The sequence below is a fragment of the Staurois parvus genome, unplaced genomic scaffold, assembly GCF_062004578.1.
Source record: "Staurois parvus isolate SC_StPar_1 unplaced genomic scaffold, SC_StPar_1.0 ptg001051l, whole genome shotgun sequence".
Lineage (NCBI taxonomy): Eukaryota > Metazoa > Chordata > Amphibia > Anura > Ranidae > Staurois > Staurois parvus.
The window spans coordinates 3,474,203-3,497,973 of NW_028318847.1; the positions used below are offsets into that span (position 1 = coordinate 3,474,203).

At 42.5% G+C, this 23,771-nt stretch overlaps 1 protein-coding gene across 1 annotated transcript in view; it reads right to left on the reverse strand.

Annotated features, from left to right (window-relative positions):
* The window catches only part of RIN1 (Ras and Rab interactor 1), a 49,220-nt gene extending 36,855 nt beyond the window's left edge, over positions 1 to 12,365 (reverse strand). The window contains exons 1-4 of the mRNA XM_089658069.1: positions 12,245 to 12,365; positions 11,782 to 11,858; positions 5,898 to 6,075; positions 1,023 to 1,137 (exon numbers count right to left, since the gene is read on the reverse strand). Of these exons, the coding sequence (XP_089514195.1) occupies positions 1,023 to 1,137; positions 5,898 to 6,075; positions 11,782 to 11,813 (325 nt within the window). The 5' untranslated portion in view covers positions 11,814 to 11,858; positions 12,245 to 12,365. The remainder of the gene's footprint in view (positions 1 to 1,022; positions 1,138 to 5,897; positions 6,076 to 11,781; positions 11,859 to 12,244) is intronic.
* Positions 12,366 to 23,771: the final 11,406 nt, after the last annotated feature.

Below are 23,771 nucleotides of genomic sequence, written 5' to 3' on the forward strand. Positions count from 1 at the left end.
TTCAATATTTATGGGAGTGTTAGATGCCTGCATGTTGGGGTTCCATTCTCTGACCCATATGTCACAAGTGTGCCCTGTAGTGACAAGGGACACAGGCGATCACACTCCTGGAAGTGTATGGAAGCTGCAGGTTGTAAAGTATGTAATTACTTGGTATGGCCAGTAAAAGTTGTGCCACACTTTACCCTTTACACTTTACCCTGTAAGATTCAAGACAGGCAGTAATTTGTGGGTTTGAAAAATCCAAGCAGTTGTGAGTTCCCCAGACACTTCAGAGCTGCTCTCCAACATATATTCCAAAGGGGTCCAAGCAAAGTGATTCTGACCAATTGCCATAACTTTCCCAGTAAAGTCTTTTTTTTCCTGTCTTGAAAACAAACAAGGTGCATTAGGCAATTGCAGGGAGACTAAACCTGGCCATACATGGATTGAAATTTGGCAGGTTCAACAGGAGCTGGACACATTTTGATCTATGTATGGGCAGGCTGGTTATACGTAAGTCGTTGTGTTGATTTATTTGTGTACAACCAGCCTTCTGATTTTTTTCTCGAATGGTCAGTGCTGTCAGCTATAGCTGCCAACACTGATCATTGTATTCTGATGTCTGGGAAGGCTTCCCGCTGTCAGAACACAATACCACAGTGGATTCCCCCATCCAACTCGAATGGGTGGATGGGGCAATCAGATCTTTTTTTTTTTTCAACCTACTGGTTGAATAAACAAACAGTAATCATGTATCATCCCCTCCCTCCTAGATTGTAAGGTCCAAGGAGCAGGGCTCTCAAATCCCTCTTGTATTGAACTGTATTGTTACTGTATTGTCTCCCGTTATATTGTAAATCGCTGAGCAAACTGTTGGCACTATATAAATCCTGTATAATAATAATAATAATGTATGGCCAGACTAATGAAACAGTTGCATCTTGCTACTGTACAATTCCATAAGAAAGCACACACCAGGTAAAATGAAAAATAAATCAACCTAACCACCTTAACAGAGGATGGGCAACTTTGTTATTCACCTGATGATCCCTCATGTATGTAAGCCTGATGAATGAAACTTGGCCCGCAGTCATCTGATAGTCGCACACACAGGACCAACTGCTGCCGAGTGTTGGATCTCCGCACCAGGAATGTCTGGAAGATAAGAAAGACTTTGTGTTAAATTCTGAGTACAATGGACCTTAAAATACTAACAAACTACATGTATTCTGGAGTTCAGTGTTCTCAATAAGCACTGCAAAATGGGAAAATAGAAAAGCATATGTTCCTAACGATGCTATAAACAAGCCAAAAAATATAGCAAAAGGACAAAGTCTGAACATGTAAGCTCCCTATAACATTGAGTGCCTCATTGGGGACAGGGTTACAAACACTTTGGGCCTTCCTCAGATTTGTTCTCCTGCATTGTCACCCTTGTCGCAATGGCTACAAAATGGCTGCAAGTGATGAGCATTGCTGATATGTAACAGAGGAGGAATACAAATTAAAAGAATAGATAAAAGAAGAAAAATATGGCAATTGTTTCAATATGCAGTGCCTTGATTAAATGTAGTTCAGTTTACCATTAATTTGTTCATATGATCCAAAAATGATGACACAAAATAAATGTTAATTACGCACCTGCAAAAGACAGCTTACACCCATGAGTCCTCCAACAGCTAAACTCAGCCATTTCTAATGTGCAATAAGTAGGGAACATTTTGTCAAACTTAAAATATTGCTACAATTTTCCTCTAATTTCATCTTGTGCAATAGCAATTTGAAGCTACTCTTAAAAAGCATGGATGTTATAAAGAAAAACCCTCTCAGTCTGTGCACTGGCCTTATGTTGATAAGGCTAGATATCCCTAATCATTTTAAAAAATTGGTAGTGAGAAAGGGCTGTCAGTTTGACACATTGCATCACTAAAGCTAGCCATAGATAGATCGAAGCTCGGCTGGTTCAGCAGGGACTGGCCGAAATTTGATCCATCTATGGACCGGCTGCTTGTACTGAAGTCAATCCATCTAACCAGCCTGTTAGATTTTTGCATTTGATCACTGCTGGTGGCTATAGCTGTGTTCTGTCCGCAAGGAAGGCTCCCCAGCGGCAGAACACAATAGTGCTCTGAGGAAGGGATTCCCCCATCAACACTGACTGTTTTAATGGAGAAATCAAGAAACTTTCTTTCCTTTCACCTGTGGTGGAAGGAAAGAAAATTGTATCATCTATGGGCTGCCTAAAGCTGGACATAGATTGGTAGAATTTTGAAGAAAATTCTTAGGAAAAGAAAAAGTTTGTTAATTTTTTTAATCATTAGTGGGTCGATTCAATGTTTGTTTTTGACTGCAGTGACAAGAAAAATTTGAAGGAGCAGGATGGAAATTTTCTCAAAGGAGCACATTTCTAACAGTGTACGTGGTTTTCATTGGTAAAGTTCATTCCAAAAGCAAAGGAAATCTTTTGAACAACATTTGAATGTTCGGAGAATTTTTGTATGAATTTTCCTAAAAATGATTCTATCTTCTTGCAAAATGTAATCAATCTATGGCCAGCATAACTTGTCTGAAAATTAACGGGCTTTGTTGCTTGTAAACAAACCCATTCTAGTAATCACCTGACAAGTGAAACCCTTTGTGTGTCCTCTCTGGGTCTTTCAATGGGATGAGTTTACATTGCAACACATTAATAAAGAAGCCCACTGATTAGTTTATGAACCTAAAGAATAAAACTTTTTTTTATCACATATCTATGCTCACATTTTAACCACTTCCCACAACTGGATGTACCTATATATGTTTGGGTTTAAGTGGCCATACCAGGATCATGGCTGCAACTGCAGCTATGATCCTGGTATCATTATTTAGATTGAGCGATGTTCTTTTTAGGTAAAAAGAGTTATAGAATACAGTCATAGAATATATATGATATGATCATCATGTTCGATGCTCTAGTGTCCATGGCCCTGAAGAAGTGGTGTTTGTGAAACACATAGACTCAAACTATTACACGTACGTCATCAATAACCCTTTTAAGTCGGCTGTGTCACAATTTTTAATGTGTTATAATAAAAATTATGTTATGATAAAATGTGTTTAGTTGGATATGTTTATGGGTCTCCGGTGGTTACTAAGAGAGTCCATTATATAAAATTTGACTGTTTGTTGACTTTTAAGTTAGTTTTTTTTCTACCATGTTTGACATGGTCATGTATGATGCCATGGAAAAGGTAAAAAGAATTCTGATAAAAAACAAAACACACTAAGGCGTCACTCAGGGTCCTTAAAAACAACTGTAAATGCTGTAAGTCTGTGAAGGTTTCCATTTACCCATAAACCATCATAACCTAACTACAATGAATTTTGACAATAATTCGCCAATTTTGCCCATGCTTACTGTAAGCTTTGGTTTTGTTCTAAGAAATATATTTGATGAGCTCCTATCGTTTTAACAATGTGCTAAAAAATGAGTCTGTAACGCATGGTGTCATGGTTGAAAATGCAGGTAGCAGGTAGACAATATTGCAGTGATGTTGGAACCACTGTTTTACAACCAGACTTCAGAGCTCAGCCCAGAAACTCAGTGAGTAAATGCCTAAGCTTCTGCTCCTGCTAAAATAACTCTAAAAGAGGACTCTGTAGCAAAATATATTTGGGAAAATCCAATGACATCATCTCTGGTGTACCAGGATATCCTGCAAGTTCTACTGGCCATCCTACACTTGTTCAGGCCACGAAGGAAAACAAATCTGCTAAAAATGATGCTGTAGATCTGAAATGATGAAAGTACCACATCCAGGAATATGTCATAGAAAAGCTTGTATTTGATAGCAAGCATTGTGAAATAGTCTTCAACAGGAACTAGTTCTAGTAGATACAGAAGGTTTAAAAATGGGTTTGATGCTTTCCTAAAAGGACAAAAGGGTTACTTAGGGTTATTAAAAAAAATGGTATGTTGAACCCTTCCTTTTGTGTGGGACAGGTTTGCGGCACAGAGCTTTAAGCCAGTTTTATTTAGATGCATGTAATCTAAAAAAAAACCCCAACTAATATTTAGAATTATAGCTCCATAACAGACTTCCATGAAGGTTCTTGTTTATCAAGGCCATGGTATAACTACTATTAGTCTCCTTCAGCCAGACTTGTTCTGTAATGTTGAAGATGTTTCGTAGCTCATCAAGACTGCTTCTTCAGGAAGTCCAGGAAGATACCCCAGCATTTATATCCACACAGGTAGAACAGACACCTTAACCAATAATCTTGGATAAACCAATCAACAAACCACCCATTCTGTTCTTGAACAATATCATTAAAAAAACTGATAAAAATAATTACTGTAAATGGAGAATCCCCCTATGGGACTTTAATGCAGCAACTATATGTAATGCTTACTAAACTGTAAGAATGTGGAAATGTCGGAGATCCCCAAGGAACAAAAAGCTGTATCCAGTTATTTTATCTGTATGGTCAGATAGGACCATAAAAATACTTACTCAACATCCCATAATGATGAATACTTCTCTTCACAAAAAGACAAATATAATGCTCACCAAACCATCCAAGACAGCATAGGGGACCACCCTCAAACCAGAAAGCTTACAACCAACTGCAATAAATCATCCAATATATATAGGTCTCAATGTGAAGTAATTATCTCATCAGTTATCTTATCAATGATTACTCTGTCCCCTTAAGAAGATCAAAAAGTGGAATGATCAAAACGCGTCGGAATAACTTTTTGGGAATTCTGTTATTCTGTAAAGGAAGTATCTTTGCAATATCCATCAGAGCTAATATTTTTAAAGATTATGTATCTTTCACAAATATGTCCATGTAATGAAGCATATGTTTTAAAAAAAAGTTATTTTGAGTATATGTGTAATGATATGGTTGCTGCATTAAAGTCCCAAAGGGGGAATCTCCATTTACATGTTGGGGATGAGCAGCTAGATACTCGACTCTCTGTTATGATAAGAATAAGCACTATCTATGCTACATACTGGATTAAAACAAGATTACCAACATGGTGAAACAATAAAAATAAAAAAATAAATGAATATAGTCCCAAGTCTTGCAAAGAACTGGAGCAAGGTCTACTTCAGCTGTCCCTGATCCTCAATGCACAAGCTTCATTGGTTAAGTTGGTTACATTAAGGTTACATTGGCTACACGTTTCAGGGGTGTGTCCCCCTTTCTCAAGCCAAGCCCACATGACAGTAGGAGTGGCCTGTGCAAACCTAAGAACAGTGGGCTTCTGTGGGCAGCTGAGCACAGTGGGGATTTCATCTGCTTGTCAGCCTGCAGTGAGTTTAGTCTTCATACTAAGCAATTACCAGACATCACTGACCAAGATGTAAGTGGTTCTCCCATCTTAGCAAGATGCGGATGCATTCAAAGTGCTTCTAGTTACAGGAAAAATCAGTGCAACCATTGCTGATATTTATTTCACATAAGGATTTTATACTTTAACTGTTCTAGGGGTACATTTCCTTGTGTTTCTCTTTTTGTCTTTTTGACAACATCATTAGCCTTTCCATGGTGACTGGCTAAGGTGTCTGTGCTACCTGTGAGGACATAAATACTGGGATATCTTCCTGACACTCGTGGTAACTTAAGAAGAGACTTGGATGAGCTACAAAACATCTTCAATGTTACACAACAAGTCTATTTTAATGTGACTAACTACTACTAGATGTTTCTTTACAGACCCAGTAATCTCTTGTTGTGATTCTTTGAACCCAAACACATTGATTTAATTATACATGTGTTTCATCTAACCTCAATGTATGGCCAGCTTTGGCCCATTCTGAGGTCTGGGACAGGTCTTTCTAACTTCCTCCACACACCGTTCACATTATAATGAGAAGAATGTATACACAGCCAAAGGTTACCAACTGAGTGTTTCAATGACTTACCCCTGGCGGCTCTCTTTGTAGTACATGCAGTGCCGTAGCCGAGTTGACACTGTGGTGAAGCCACACACTCTGTGTGAGAAGAAGCCTGTCAGTAATGCTGACCGAGGCTGATGATCCTCTTGGAGATGGGGAGCGGGGGGGTTCGTTATTTGGGTAATCATACACAGGTTCTGTTTTGCTGAAAAGACAAACATAAAGAACTGGACATTAGGGTGTATAGACAAGAAATTGACCCAACATTCACTTGTTATGACCAAGATTCCCTTTTTCACATCCACTTTCTGTGTATGTGTATATATATATATATATATATATATATATATATATATAGTATAGTATATTATTATTAGACAGGATTTATATAGCAACAACAGTTTGCCCAGCGCTTTACAATATAAAGGGGGACAGTACAATATTTATACAATAAATATATACAGTATCACAGTGGTCTCTCATTGGCAAACAATACTTACCTGGCAAAAAAATAACATCAAACACAATTCGTCTATGGGAACGTTTCATTGAATAGGATTTGCTGAACATCTCCTTAATGGGAAAGTGTTTCAGGGCTCGTTTACAGTTGCAGCCAGGGGCAGTAAAAACAGGCGGTCCCCCAACCACTACCTTCACTAAACACAGCCACTGGCTTGGGTTTGCTTAAAATGGCATCTCCTGTCAAAGGAGATGCCATTTTAAGGCATTTGCAGGCAGTACAACTGCTGAACATAACCCACTGAATATGGGTGCGCTGCAATCTCCCTGAAGCCAACACAGTGGTGCAGGCTTTACAGGGTTAAAACAAGTGGTGAGGAGGCAACATACCACCTCCCAGCAGCCTGCCAAACATCCTCTGAAAAGCAATTCACAGTAAAGACTAAAGTCTATGATTTTTGTACATAAAACATGTAGGCACCTTTTTTTGCACTGCACTGGAACCGTATCGCATACTTGCTTTGTACAATACGATCCAGTGCAGGCAAATGCACTGCATTGTTAACTTTTAATTGGCACTCGTAGCAGATCACAAAACACATTGCGGTGCGGGAAACGTGGGGTTTATGTGTGAACCTAGGCTAAAAGTCAAACAGGATACTTCATAGTTTTTGTCTATTTAACTGTACTACGCATTCTATTTATCACTCAGTGAATATACATTATATTGCCAAAAGTACTTAGACTCCTGCCTTTACACGGTCAGGCACTGATGTCGGACGAGAAGGCCTGGCTCGCAGTCAGCGCTCTAATCCATCCCAAAGGTGTTCTCCCAGGTTGAGGTCAGGACTCTGTGCAGGCCAGTCAAGTTCCTCCACTCGAAAACTCACTCATGCATGTCTTTATGGACCTTGCTTTGTGCAGTGGTGCATAGTTATGTTGGAATAGGAGGGGGCCATCCCCAAACTGTTGCCACAAAGTTAGGAACATGAAATTGTCCAAAATGTGTTGGTATGCTGATGCCTTAAGAGTTCCCTTCACTGAAAATAAGGGGCCAAGCCCAACCCCTGAAAAACAACCCCACACCATAATCCCCCTCCACCAAACTTTACACTTGACACAATGCTGTCAGGCAAGTACCGTTCTCCTGGCAACCACCAAACCCACACATGTCCTTCAGATTGCCAGACAAAGAAGCGTGATTCGTCACTGCAGAGAACACGTCTCCGCTGCTCTAGAGCCCAGTGGTGGCGTGCTTTACACCACTGCATCCAACGCTTTGCATTGCACTTGGTGAGGTAAGGCTTGGATGCAGCTGCTCGGCCATGGAAACCCATTCCATGAAGCTCTCTACGCACTGTTGTTGTGCTAATCTGAAGGCCACATGAGGTTTGGAGGTCTTTAGCTATTGACAGTTGGTGACGTCTGCGCACTGTGCGCTTCAACATGAGCTGACCCCGCTCTGTCATTTTACGTGGCCTACCACTTTGTGGCTGAGTTGCTGTTGTTCCCAGTTGCTTCCACTTTGTTATAATACCACTAACAATTGACCGTGGAACATTTAGTAGCAAGGAAATGTCACAGATGGACTTATTGCACAGGTGGCAACCTATCACGGTATGACGTTTGAATTCACTGAGCTCCTGAGAGCGACCCATTCTTTCACAAATGTTTGTAGAAGCAGTCTGCATGCCTAGGTGCTTGATTTTATACACCTGTGGCCGTGGAGGTGATTGGAATACCTGCATCCAATGATTTGGAGGTGTGTCCCAATACTTTTGGCAATATAGTGTATATAGTAAATCTAGTACATGCGTTTGCAAAATCAAAACCCTGGGGTCTAGGAATGAGGATTCAGTAGGCATTTGCATAAAAGTAGGTCCCTGTAGTATTAGGCCCCTTTCACAGTCCAATCGGGTCCACCTGTCATTTTTTCAGGGGGACCCAATCGGACCATCCATAGCTCTCTTTGGAGCAGCGGGTGTCAGCGGATAGTGATAAGCTGACACCCGCCAGCATCTGATCCAAGCCTATACGCAAAAAAAAAAATAAAATAGACAGATGGAGATCTGTTCCCCATCTGTCCAGTGGATCAGATCAGTTGACAGTTGGGTGGAAACAGACAGAAAATCCGTTTCCATCTGACCACCCCATAGAAAACAGTGGGCTGTGTTTGTGTCAGCTCTGCAGCAGCGGAGCGGACACAGACCTGTCATCCGCTTGCTCAGCGGGGATCAGCGGAGAGATCTCCCCCCCCCCGAGCAAGCGGCTCCGCTGACAGGTCCACCCCATCTGAAAGGGGCCTAAGTGTCTGTGTTGATGGGCTTGTGTTGGTGTCATCAGTTTGATTTGAAAGATGTAGCAATCATTCAGAATTCCTTGACAGGTGCATTTGACCTGAGGTTCACCTCATCCTGACTTGCATAGACTTGTATGGAAATTCAAAATTCCTTTATAATGGACAAAAATGTCCGTCATTGCAGACCAGGGGCAGACTGACAACTCATGGGGCCCCCGGGCAATAGGGGATCATGGGGCCCCTGTGTCCTTGCCCAAACTCAAAAAAGCCTATGAAAAAGGTACCAGGGGCATCTCATGGGGCCCCCTACTGACCCCAGACCCTCGGGCAGTGCCCGAGTTTCCAAATGGTCAGTCTGCCCCTGTTGCAGACCTTTGTGCTAGGACTACACCAGCAATTTTTATTTGCTCAGTAAAGCTACTAAACTCTCATGAAACCTATTTCTTTGTATTACATTGCTTTTCAAGTAAACTGCTGCATAAAAGATTTTCAGTAGTCTCATTGAGTGATTGATCTCCCATGAGAAATACAATATAATCACATACCAGGAACTATTAGCAGTTGATCTCCACTATGTTTCTCCAGAGATTTGAATGGTAACATGAGAGTAATCGCTCAACAATTGCTCAGTTAGAATTCTTGGGCAATTAGTCATATTTACGTACACTTCATGAATATGATCTCCTAATAAAGTACCCAACAATCTCTTGCAGTAGCACAAAAGAGTGTTTTTTTCAACTAACAGATTTTTTTTCTGTCTATGAGATTAAAAACTGCCCATGTAGCCTAAAGTTGTCCATAGATGGATCGAAATTTGGTCAGTTCGGCAGGGACCAGAGGAATTGCGATCCGTACGTGTTTGTTTCTCTTCATCAGAAGTTGATCTTTAGATCAACTTTTGTCAACCTAACAAGCTGGAAAATGTTTGGTGTTCAGTTGCTGCAGCCACTGATCACTGTATTCTGACAGTGGAGATTTCTGCTGTCAGAATACAGTATCCTGGTGGGAGGGATTCCTTCATCCACCTTGTTTGTGTGGATGGAGGGATCTGTTTTAATCCATCCAGATTGCCAGCTAAACTTAAAAAAAAAAAAAAGCAAAATCCACCTTTAGAGTGGCCAGACACTCTTAGATTTCCTCATCTACACTATACAACAAGGATGAAAAAATCTTCAGCTGCAGGCTATTGTATTTTGACAGCCACCACCCCCAGCTGTCAGAATACCTGAACAGTGTCCTGTTGGCTGTAGTCACTCTTTGTCTGACAATTTTCTGCCTGATTCATTTGATTTCTGAAAGATGTTAGGCAGAGTGAAACTCACAGGGCCAAACACAGCTCAAATTTCATCCAGCTTTAAAGTATGTGTAAACCCTCACTTTGTAAAACTATCCATTCAGTTGAAAATAGAAATGAAAGACAAACATTTGTGTATAGATATATAAAACATTAAAAATACCCTTTTCCTCATTTTTTATAGGTGATCACATTCCCTCAGCTGCATAGACAGATGGGGGTGGAGAAACAGCAGTACGCTGGTCTTCCCAGTGAATGGCTGTGCAGGGAAAGGGGGGGGGGTGTCAGGACAAGTCTGATCATTGGATCAGCTAGAGAACTGGCAACGCTGTGCTCTCATGCCTAGTGTAGTCAGTTTTTAATAGGAAAGCAGAGGGACTGGCCACCAGGGATTTCTCACAATGGAAGCAATATAAAGAGAACAAAATGCATTTTCATACAAGTACATGGTACAGCAGGCACATATCAGGAATATGAAATTCTGGGTTTACATATTATTTAGGGCTGCCATAGAATTTTGGTTAATAAATGATGGCCCGGTTGGCACCACATGGTTCAACAAAAGTTGATTTGTCATCAGATGCTCCCGCTGTTTGGGTATTCTGCCAGACAAGTGACAGCTGTCAGAATACAACAGACAGCAGTGGAGATTCCTCCGTCCATTATTATTATTATACAGGATTTCTATAGCGCCAACAGTTTGCTCAGCGCTTTACAATATAACGGAGACAATACAGCAACAATACAGTTCAATACAAGAGGGTTAGGAGGGCCCTGCTCCTTGGAGCTTACAATCTAAGATACTGAATTAGAGATATCTATATGCGTATGGCTAGCTTTAGGGCCCTTTTTTACGGGCAGACAGATCAGGTCTGCCTGTCCATTTTTAAGGTGGACCCAATTGGACCACCCATTGTTCTCTATGGGGAGGCAGATGTTAAAGGACGTGTCTGTTTACACCCGCCTGCATCTGATCCACTAAAAACAGATGGATGGGGATCCATTCCCCGTGCAGTCAGTCGGATGTAAACAGATAGTCAGCCCGTTTACATCTGACCGTCCTGTAGAGATCAGGTGACTGTGTCCATGTCCCTTCTGTACAAACGTAGCAGACATGGACCTGCTCAGCGGGGATCAGTGGACAGATCCCCCACCGGACAGACGGATCCACTTGACAGAATCCCTGTGTGTGAAAGGGCTCTTGGTCTTACACAGACAGCCACCACGGAGAAATTGCAGTAAATGTAGAGCTGTCAATCATGTCTCTAAGTTGCAGTCTGCTAAGGAAAATGCAACCTGCGTGAATTTTAAGTGTTACCATGCACTTGGTGACCTACAGAAATAAATAGTAGTGCAGATAAATACACGTGTAGCGTGCATGTGTCTAGCATACTATATGACCAGCAGACTTAGAATTTTTATAAATGTCTCTTCAGAGAAAAACATGCATGAAAACACATCAAAGCACAGTGACAAGTGTCAAAAATGTGAGTCAACACAGAAACACACATGCCGGCATCTGCATTAAAAGAACACAATGCTGCACTGACTGTCACATCGTCAAGTGTCAGTCCAGCGTCCCGGGTAACACATGCACAATAAGCGATCACAAATCCTTACAGGCAGCTGGATTTGCACTAGTGTCTGATTCTGTCCAATATATGCTTGATAATGCACCTTGGTATATTAAGCACAACCGAACTGTTAATGAAACATCGTCATTAGATCTGAAATGAATGTAATGCTTCAACTAATACAATATTAATGTGGATTTAGCGTGCTTGCTGTAAGAAGCTCTGACCACGATGACAGAGCTGAAAATCTGGAAAGTAACAGGAGAGATGTTTTTGGAGAAATACCTTGTCATACTGGGTTCCGATACTGTTTCCATGCCAGGAATTCCAGTTTGCTTCCTCCTTCCTAGGAGATGCTTGATCTGAATTTGGGAACAGGATTACAGTGTCACGTTGCTATTAAAGCAGGAAAGATTATTACTCATGGGTGAACTTTGGCAGAACACAGAAATACTGGATGTATAGTGGAATGTGTTGGTTTACTGACGCTACAGAACTTTTCTATGAAATACTCTTTTTTTTTTTTAAACCGTAATATAGCCATTTCAGCTTTAAAGGAAAGCAACTTGACTGTAACATATAAAGTACAGCGTTCTACTTCTAGATTGCAAGCTCCATAGGTAAGTGACCTCCGCCTGAGTACAGTTAGGAGTTTACAGAGTATTCTTGCTAGGATTTCAGATCAGTACTGGACATAATAGGCTGCTGTTCTATGAAAATAGGTTAAGAAAGTCCTAAGTACACTTACCTTGGTTCTCCCTTGGGACGCAGACTGTGGAATCTCTCTCGCCTTCTTTTCCAACCCCTATGGGCGTTCCCAGCGTGACTAACCCTTAGGGTGTAGCAAGGTATATACGCAGCTCCTTCACTCATTATTTTCCATGAGCCCTCCCCTTCTTGCCTTTCACTGTATCTCTCACGCTCTCAGCTCTTCCCACATGCCAGCTCTGTAGAGACTTGTGAAACAAGAGTAGCTTCATAGCTTCCAGGAGGGAACAGCTAGGGGCTCAGAGACCTGGAACCTGCTAAAATATTAACTATTTAAAGCATCATTCACACGGACATAAAAAAAAAACTCATTTAGAAGCGTTTTTTATCTACAGATCTGAACACAGATGCATTGATTTTAATAGAGATATTCATACAGGTGCATAGACATACATAGCTACATAGTTAATCTGGCTGAACAAAAGACAAAAGTCCACCCAGTTCAACCATTAAAAAAAAAAGTTATAATTCTATACCCGCAGTTGATCCAGAGGAAGGTAAAAAAAACCCAGCAAAGCATGATCCAATTTGCTCCTGCAGGGAAAAAATTCCTTCCTGATCCCCCGAGAGGCAATCGTTGATCCCTGGATCAACCTTACCTATAAATGTTAGTATCCAGTTATATTCTGTGTATCTAAGAAATAATCCAGGACTTTTTTGAAGCAATCCACTGAGCTGGCCAGAACCAACTCTTGAGGGAGTCTATTCCACATTTTCACAGCTCTCACTGTGAAGAAATCTTTCCGTGTTTGGAGATTACATTTCTTTTCCTCCAGACGTAAAGAGGGCCCCCTTGTCCTCTGTGATGACCTCAAGGTGAATAGCTCTACACCGAGTTCACTATATGAACCACTGATGTATTTATACATGTTGATCATATCCCCCCTTAATCTCCTCTTCTCAAGAGAGAATAAATTCAGTTCCTCTAATCTTTCCTCATACCCTGTGTTCAGATCCATAACACAAGATCCAAAAATTGGCATCTGAGGACATACATATGCAGGTATTGAAAAAAAAAAAGACAGTTGGGCACATTTGCTGATCATTACACAGTGAAATTTATGCTCCAAAAAGATCATGAATAATCAGATCAGTAAAATGTTTACACCAACATGAATGTAGCCTTACTAATCTCTGTGGACAATTGTACAATTGTAATCTCATTTACAACTGTCATTCTTTAAACTAGCAATAGGATACAGACTCTATATCAGTGTTTCTCAACCTTTTTTCGGCCAGGGCACCCTTTAAAATTATGGACAGTCCCCAGGCACCCTTTAAAACTATGGACAGTCCCCAGGCACCCTTTAAAACTATGGACAGTCCCCAGGCACCCTTTAAAACTATGGACAGTCCCCAGGCACCCTTTAAAACTATGGACAGTCCCCAGGCACCCTTTAAAACTATGGACAGTCCCCAGGCACCCTTTAAAACTATGGACAGTCCCCAGGCACCCTTTAAAACTATGGACAGTCTTCAGGAACCCCATTCTAAAACAGGGTGCCTGAAGACTGTCTACAATTTTAAAAGGGCACACCATTCTAAAATATGAAAAACTATTCTAATAGTTTATATAACACAGCAATATCCACACACATAGAACACCCAACATTAGAGCTGATTTATTCTTCCAAAGCAAGTACACTTTTACACACTGGTACTGACTAGTATTCCAGTGTTTCTCTTCTCCCTCAGTTTTTCTCCATCACTGAGCTAATGTGTCCTCAGCACTGATGCAGCCGGGCAGAGAAGGGTCAGCTGGGATATTGTGCACACAGATGACATCCTCCTTATCAACTGATGATGTCATTGGTTGTCAGGACGCTGGCGGCTAGAAGGTCGTAATGGTGCACAATGAAAACCTGAGGCTTTGTGTAACTAAAAGGCAGGCTTGTACCACCCGCTGGCTTGTATACAAGTTTTGATAAATTTTTAGAAATTTTGCCAAGGCACCCCTGAAGAAACCTCAACCTCCCCTCCCAGGCTGCTCTATATCACTGTATAAAAAGACATTTTAATCCGTTTATGTGCAGGCTGGTTGTACAAAAATCGATCCATCGATTGACTTGTGTACAAGCAGCCTGTTGGGTTTTTCCCAAAAGATCAGTAGCACCAGCTATAGCTGGCAGCACTGATCATTGCTGGAGGAAAAAAGTGGATGACCTCACTCAAATATGCAGAAAAGCGCAAGAGATTATTGAAAAAAAATCCATCAAAGCAGACATGAACGGCATCTACAGGACAGGAACATTACTGACACATTTCATGCTCCAAGCACTTAATTGTAACACTGAGGCTCCATGCACACTGGACATTTTAATAACACTGGTAACATTAGCTGTGTAAAGTCACGTTAAAAACGTTTTCGCATCAGCGTTTAGCTGCGTTTTGCCACGGTTTGCAGCGTTACAGCATTTTTACAGCTGAAAAAACTCCTCTAGAAACCCACTAGTTCGGGGGGGGGGGGGGGGAGTGGTTCCAGCCAAAAAACACCCCTGCCAAAAAAACGCTGATTACAGTCTATGTGTGCATGGACACGTAGGATAACATACTGGGGAGTTTACTGGCTGTCGAAAAAAACGCCAAAAGCCAAAAACAGCCGCTGTAAAAATGTCCAGTGTGCATGAGGACTGATAATTGTGTATTCTGACAGCAACGAAGGCTCTCTGCTGTCAGAAAACAGCAGGAAGGGTTCGCCCATACACCTCAAATGAAGGATTTGGCTTCTTTTTTAGTTCAACCAGCTGGTTGAACGAAAAAAAAAATCATGTATTGCTAGCCTAAGACAGGAAGTGTGTTACTGGCAGGATCACCAGGTGAAAAAAAAGGAAAAGAAGCAAAAAAAAAAAGAAAAAAAAACTAATGCGGTCATCAGATCTAAGGATTGGCAATACATTATATTTTTTTTGGGGGGGGGGGGGTTAATATCTTGATACCATTAGGTTAGTTACTCAATGTATGGAGGTAAAAAGGTCAGCATGATAGCCAGGAAACTAGCATTTTCAGGAGATGTGTGCAATGGCAACTTTTCATCAAGTCCGCCTTTGAAGTGTTTTATTAGTAAAAACTGCAATAATGTATTTTCATGTATAAAAATAAGAGGAGAACTTTAGGACTGTATGATTAAAATGTTGTTACTATTTCATGCATGCAATCTTACAAATAATTGAAATGTATTAAAATAATAAAATGCTGTGGTATCTGGCACCAAGCTGTCAGTAGCAGATCCTTTAAAGTGTTACTAAACCCAGGACCCTGCATTCACTATATCCGGTGTCCCACAGTACACACAACATGGAAATGCAATTATTTTAGTAAATACAAACTGCTAAATACCTTTTCTAATCAGAAGTTAGAGCAGTCTTGTGGCTTCCATCAGTGTTCAGCCCAGCACTAGCTAAAGCTTGTAGGAGGAGTTTTATTTCTTCTCTAGGAGGATGCAAAACCTCTGACCTCTGTCTGACCAGTGCTGACTGGCCCTGTGCTGAACACATGCACCCCCCCCCCAAAAAAACTCTAACAATACACACCAAACTGAGCATGTGCAAAAAGCCTACAGTTCAGTCTGTCTTATCAGGAGATAAGAGGTGGTCGCTTGAAAAAGGGGAGGAACAGAGAAGATAGGATCAAACAGCCTTTTTACACAATGCAGAGGATTAACCACGTAGGTTTTACATTGAGTATAACAAGCATGCTTTACTGCATATACAGACTGATTTTACTGTTGTGGGTTTAGTAACACTTTAAGGCTTTGCTGGCTGGATTCATCAGACCAGGCCACCTTCACCCGTTGCTCTTTGTTCCAGTTCTGATGCTCGTGTCCATTGTAGGTGATTTTGGCTGTGGACACAGGACATCATGGGCACCCTGGCCTGTCTGCGACTACCTAGCCCCAAACACAACATAAACTGCAATGCACCGTGTGTTCTGACACCTTTCTATCAGAACCAGCATTAATTTTTCAGCAATCTGAGCCACAATAGCTCTTCTACTGAATCGAACTACACGGATTAGCCTTCACTACCGTTGTGCTTCAATGAGCCTTGGCTGCCCTTGACCCTTTCAACTCTTGTTGGTTTTCCGTCCTTGGACCACTTTTGGTATTTTCTGACCACTGCAGGCCGGAAACATCTCACAAGAGCTGTAGTTTTGGATTTGCTCTGATCCAGTCGTCTAGCAATTACAACTTGACCCTTGTCAAAGTCACTCAAATTCTTATGCTTGCCCATTTTTTCAGCTTTCAACACAATAACTGCAGGGGCAACATGTTCACTTGCTGCCTAATATTTCCCACCCACTTTCAGATGCCATTGTCACAAAATAATCAATTTTATTCACTTTAGCTGTCATTAGTCATGTTATGTCTGATCGGTGTATACCTAATAGTAGTTTGTTAACTGGACTTGTTCTGCAATGTTAACCACTTGTCAACCGTGCTATAGCCGAATGACGGCTACAGTGCGGTTGTCCAGTCCTGGGAGGGCATCATATGACTTCCTCCAAGAACGCACCCTCTCGCATGCCCCTGGGGACATGCACCCAGCGATCTCCGTGATCGCTGTCCTACGGACACAGCTGATCATGTGATGTGGTAAAAGGCCAATCACAGCGGCCTTTTACCATGTGATCAGCTGTGTCCAATGACACAGCAGATCACCGGTAAAAGCAGTTGCCGGTTATCGGCTGCACTTTCCTCACTCTGTCACAGCGTGAGGAAAGTACTGCCAATAACCAACAATTGTCAGAGGCACCGATCATCAGGGCACTGAGGACCAGTGCCACCCACCAGTGCCACCCACCTGTGCCGCCCACCTGTGCCACCCACCTGTGCCCATCAGTGCCACCCACAAGTGCCCATCAGTGCCACCCACCTGTGCCCATCAGTGCCACCCACCTGTGCCCATCATTGCCTAGTAATGCCACCCACCAGTGCTCGGCAGTGCCACCCACCAGTGCCCAGTAGTGCCCCCAATCAGTCCTGCCCATCAGTGCCACCCAGCAGTGCCGCCAGTCAGTGCCCATCAGTGCCACCAGTCAGTGCTGTCAGTGCCACCAATCAGTGCCCATCAGTGCCACCTATCAGTGTTCATCAGTGCAGCAGCATCAGTGCCACCTCATCAGTGCCGCGTATCAGTGCTCATCAGTGCTGCCTATCAGTGCCCATCAGTGCTGCCTATCAGTGCAGCCTCATCAACGCACATCAGTGAAAGAGAAAAATTACCTGTTTGCAAAATTTTATAATAGAAACAAAGAAAAACTTTTTTTCACATGTTTTGCTATTTTTTTGTTTATAGTGCAAAGAATAAAACACCCAGCGAAAAGAAAGATCTACTTGTGTGAAATAAATGCTTACAATTTTATATGGGTATAATGTTGCATGACAGCGCAATTGTCATTCAAAGTGTGACAGCGCTGATAGCAGAAAATTGGCCTGGGCAGGAAGGGGGTATAAGTGCCCGGCAGGCAAGTGGTTAAAGACATTTAGTAGCTTATTCAAGTGACTTCTTCAATTTTCAAGGGGCTTGGATAAGTTACAAAACTTCTTCATTACAAAATAAGTCTACTTGAAGGTGACTAACTAGATATACCATGACCTGGATAAATGAGAGCCTTCACAGAGATAAGCAAAAAAGTCAATGTTTGCTGTAGTTTTCATTAATGAGCTCCATTGAGCAGTGACCACTAATTTTCAATTAGTGTGAATGGGAACTGCATTTTATTTACAGTCATGAGTCCAGGAATGCAAGCACCACCAAAGATAGATTTTTTTACATATTTAGGGTGGTCATCTTGACCAGATGAATAAATACATACAGTATGTCATGGGGTCTCTATTCAAGCACACTTTATTCAAGCACACTCTAGTAAAGCACACTTTATTATTATTATACAGTATTTATAAAGCGCCAATAGTTCGCTCAGCGCTGTACATTACAGAGGGGGACAGAACATGTGACAGAACAATACCAATACAATGCAAAACATGAGGGGATTGAGGGCCCTGCTCTTTCGAGTTTACAATCTAGAAATTTAAAGGTCTTCTGCACATGGCAATATAGGGACTGTACAAAATGCCTGCATAATGACATCCACAGGATCTGTGATGATTGAGATGAATGGGCACCTTCTAATGGTGGCATACCACCATGGGTTTGTGTAAAAAACACATGTGCACTTACGGGCAGCACAGTGGCTAAATGGTTAGCACTTCCGCCTGGCAGTACTAGGGTCGTTGGTTCAAATACCAACCTCGGCACCACCTGCCTGGAGTTTGCATGTTTTCCCTGTACCTGTGTGGGTTTCCTCCGGGTACTCTGGTTTCCTCCCCCACTCCAAAGACATGCTGGTGGGTTAATTGGCTCCTGTCTAAATTGGCCCTAGTATGTGTATGTATGAATGTGAGTTAGGGACCTTAGCTTGTACACCCCTTGAGGGTTAGGGACTGATGTGAATGTACAATATATATCTAAAAGCGCTGCGTAAATTGATGACACTATATAAGTACCTGAAATAATAATTATGCTTCCTTTGGACACAAATTGTGTATGTTGGGAGCATATATCAGTGAGCATGCTTTACACAAACCTTAAGGCTAGGTTCACATCTATGCAGTTTGCGTTTGACCCATGTCTGTATTGCGTTTTGCAGTGCATTTTGCACCTGCGTTACTTATGCATTTTGCGGCTTTTTTTTCTTGTTGCTAGGCAGATTTAAAATGCAAAAAGCACTCAAAACACGGCAAAAATGCAGCAAAAACGCACTACATGCTTTTCAGCAGCGTTTCAATAGAAGTTGATGGAACCAAAAATGCAACTTTTTGCATTCAAAAAGTCCCTGACCCTTTCCAAAAAACGCACTGGGTGAAACCGCGAAGATGTGAACGTGTCCCATAGGAAATCATGTTAAATGGACTGTAGTGAGTTTCTGCAAAACGGTGCAGAAAATGCTTAGGTGTGAACCTAGGGTAAGACGCAACTGCATACAGCCGCCTCTTCCAATTCATTTCAAAGGGCAGCTGTAGGTCCCAGGAGAGGCATTACATACACTCTACATGCTCTACAGCCGTGTGCATGAAAGACATCTCCATCCTGTGGTCACTGTGCTGTCACAGCAAAACAAATCAGCTGCACAGTGACATCAATGATGCACCCAAAGTGTATCCATGTGAACACCCAGAGAATGTATGGTGACATCAGGGACATGTATCTGCTTACTTCATGAAAAATCTGCGAAGCATGTTTGTGTCAGCGAGGCCTAAGGGTGCTGCATAATCTATGAGATAACCAACAGTTCCTTTAAAAATATATTCTGCAGTGATGCATAAGCACAGAATAATTACATAAAGAAACCATGATGACTGATACAGTAGCACTGAAAAGAATATGTATTCATAGCATGAAGTGATCTGTCACTGTGAGATAGAGACGGATGGATGAAGAGACAACCTTTAAGAGGTTCCGAGACAGATTGTGCCTCCAACACTTTACTCATATCTATCAGTATAAGGGTGATTAATATCTGGGTCAGGATAGATTAATTCCCCCCTATCAAACAGCTGCCAGCTGGAGCCATAGTGATTATTTGGTACAAATGGATTAGAGAAGGACAGAGGAGAGGGGAAAACATTGGGACTGAGAACTGAGGACATCAGGGAGTAGGAAAACAAAAAAATTATACATGGACATGTCTAAGATATTGTGATAATTACTTGTCAGAACTTATTCTACTGAGCCATAGTACGATTTTGTCAAGGAAAGTCATACAACCAAAATGGCATTTAAACATGGTTACACTGTTATGTTTAATAACAAATAGCACTGTGGCTTGGTGGATAGCACTTCTGTATAGATACCAGTTCAGTGCTAAGATATAGCTAATACCTCAATATGGGCAAAAATGTTCAAAGATAAGTGCTAAGAAATTTCAATCAAATAACTCAAAACCCTTAGGCTGCTTTCACGCTGACCCAATTTTCTTCTGCTTTTACGTTAAAAAAAAGCAGAAGAAAAACATGTTACCATGTATTCCTATGGAACTATTCACATTGATCCATTGCGGGTTTGGTGTGTTTTTCAAAGTCCTGTTTGCTGCATTTTTGGTGCAGTAAAAACCACTGAAATGGGGCGTGGTCTCGGCATGGACGGCTGAGGATGTCTGAGCAGCAAGCTCCCGGCCTGAGGTGCCCTTACAGTCGTCTTACCCCACATTGAAATGACTGTGGTAACTACTGGTGAGAGTGTCTCTTTCTGGTTGCTATTCTTACTTTCCCGCTTGGAGTATGGAGCGATATTTTCAGCCACATACACAGTCGGTATCCACGCTGTCAGGATCCAAGATGACAATGGCTCCTGCGGCCAAGGCCTCTGCTCCCGCGGGTACCGTATCACCCTCCTCTTATACTCATGATGCTCTGCATGACTTACCTCCATTCTCTCCACCAAGTGATCTCTCTCCATGCCTGTCACGGTCGATGGTCACGTCCCCTGCAGCACTGGAAGAGTCTTACTCGCTGGACATCGGACTAACCACTGCAGCCCCCTCTCCTACATCAGACAGGGATCACAGCCATAGCCAACCTGCGGATGACTTGCTCCACGGCATGGTTTTGAGGGTCACAGTGAGTGCTACCCCTGGGGACAAGTTACCCCGCTCCCTGATCAAACCCTATGGGCCTTCCTTCAGCAGCTACCCACGAGGGCAGATTTTGAGGCCTTAGCTAGCCATGTCAAATCAGCCCTTAGAGGGGAATACAGGGGCTTTGTCAAGAGATCTCAGACACTGACTCTAGATTGATGGGGGTTGAACAGAACCATGAAGTTGCGGGGCACGCACTTGGCAACCTACAAAAGACACAATCTGATCTGTCCAACCAAGTCATGCAACTCCATTTACTTGTGGATGACTTAGAAAACCATAACCGTAGACAAAATATCAGGCTATGGGGAATAGTTGCCTCCTGTGCCTGGAAGCATGGATAATACTATTTCCATATCCAGCTGAGACGGGAACAGTGAAGAAACACAGGCTTGCCTTACTCTGGACTGTGGGAGTGCCAGGTGCAGCCGCTGGAGTGTGTGGTGCCTTTCCATATTATATCTCTATACTAGGCAGGGGCTACAATATTGTTTTCTGATCTGTTGAGATTTATATTGTGTTTACTGCCTTATAGAATAGATTGTACAATGTGTTTTCATGTTTTTTGTCGTCCTCCATGGCTGGCCTTGTGCCGGAGGGACGCCTGACCTGGGAATGTCAATTCCCGTTGGTTGGTCTCCCTCCGGTGCGATCCCAGAGGAGCGCTGGGGGGGGTGACTAAGTAAATAGTCCTCTCATGTGCAGTTTGGAGGTGGAATGGGCTACTGTCACCCAAGGATGCCTGCTTCCTTTTACCACGCCCTCTGATGGGGTACTAGTCTTATGAAGGTTATAGACACTACCAAGTCGTTTCTAGTCCCTATATAGACATAGGTTGGGGCTTGACTCCTGCCCATGCCTTACCACTTCCCCCTCTAGGTGCTCTCTGCCAGGCCGGCAGTAGAATAGCTCGATAGAGATTTCCACTAGAAGTTTTTTCCCTGCTATTTTTTCTCCTTTAGCTTTCCTTTCGTTTTCTGTGTTGTGCCTTTTTTCTCACTATCTCTTACCCCTTCCCCCCATTTTTTTTTATGTCTTCCTCTTCTCTTCACCCCCCCCCCCCTCTTACCCTCATACCCTTCTACCCATCCTTCCTTTCCACTTACCAGGTTGTGACACAACCTTGTCCTGGTACTACGGACGATGGCAGTGAAGTTTGTCTCATGGAACGTCAAGGGCTTAAACGCCCCGGAGAAGCGAACTGGTTGCCTTCAAGGACTATGGAGACTGCGGGCACAGGTGGTCTTTCTACAAGAACTAATTTCAGAGCCGATAAAATCCCTAGGCTCACTAGTAAACATTTTCCTACAGCTTATCACAGCCCCTCACAGTCTTCCAAATCTTCCAAAAGGGGACGAGCATACTGATTGCTAAATCTATCCCCTGGTAATTCCTGGATGAGTACCATGATCCAGAGGGCAGATTTCTCCTTGTGAAGGGGAAAATGTACGCTCAGACGTTCAACTTTGCAAGCATATGCCTACCTAATACAAACCAATTGCCAACCTTAGAACTGTTTCTTTCCACCCTCGATTCTTTTTTAGACGGCACACTTGGAATGGATTTCATTCTGACCATTGACCCTCGCAAGGACTCGTCGGCTGCAACAACTGCCCTTCTTAAATGATTGCGATCACATCCTTGGGATCTTCTTCGCTGGAGACAATTGGTAGATATCTGGAGGATCTTCCACCCTAGTGACCGAGACTACACGTATTTCTCTCCCTCTCATGGTTCTTATTCTAGAATCGACTTCTTTCTTGTATAGCATTCCTCTATCCCCCTATCATCTACGACAGACATAGGCCATATTGCACTCTCCAATCACACCCCTATCTTTCTCTAACTTGCTCCCCTCCACAAACCACCCGTGACTCCGCTTTGGCGCCAGACTGAATCTTTACTAAAAGACCCTAACATAGTAGCTGATATTCTACGTGAATTGGATACTTACTTTTCCACGAACGCCGGGTCAACCCTTTGTCTGTGTGGTCAGCACATAAGTGTTACATTCGAGGAATCCTCATCAAACACGGCCATGCGACTAAACAACGCAGACTACAATCCCTAAATGACTTCTTTTCTAAACTTCACACTTTAGAAGATAGGCAGAAAACTAGTCCTGTCCCAGACACGGAAGTTGAACTTACGAAGGTTCACAAGTCCATTAGGGAATATTCCCTATACAAAGCTAAACACATTCTCTTGAAGACACGCCGTTCTTATTACGAGTACAGGGACAAATGTGGTTGCATGCTAGCCAGGGCTTTGAAGGTTCAGAATACCAGATCCTATGTCTCTGCCTTACAGTCTCCGTCAGGCATGAGGATTCACTCCACGCCGGAATTGGCAAGCACTTTTCGCACGTTTTATTCAGCCCTCTACAATATACGACCCATGTCTTCCGCATCTCAACAAGAGACCCATCTTGCGGAAATTGCAAACTATTTAAGCAAAGCCAGTCTTCCAGTGCTAACCCGAGATGAACAGGAATCTCTGACACAACCGATTTCGGTTGACAAACTCTCTGCGACGATGGCTTCCACCTAGCCCGGTAAGGCTTTAGGTCCGGATGGCTTTATTATTGCATATTACAAAACTTTCCTTCCTCAACTTACACCCCATTTTCTGGACGCCGTTAATGCTATTACGGATGGACAGAGTGTTCCCTCCGACCTCCTATGAACCAGTATCTTGTTGATTCCAAAACCAGATAAAGATCCTCCTCTTTTCTGTGCCAGTTACTGCCCCATAACTCTGCTGAACTGCAACGTTAAATTGTTTACCAAAATTCTTGCGTCGAGATTGAATGTCATTCTTCAATGTATTATCTCCCTAGATCAGACTGGTTTCATACAGTCTAGAGAAGCGTG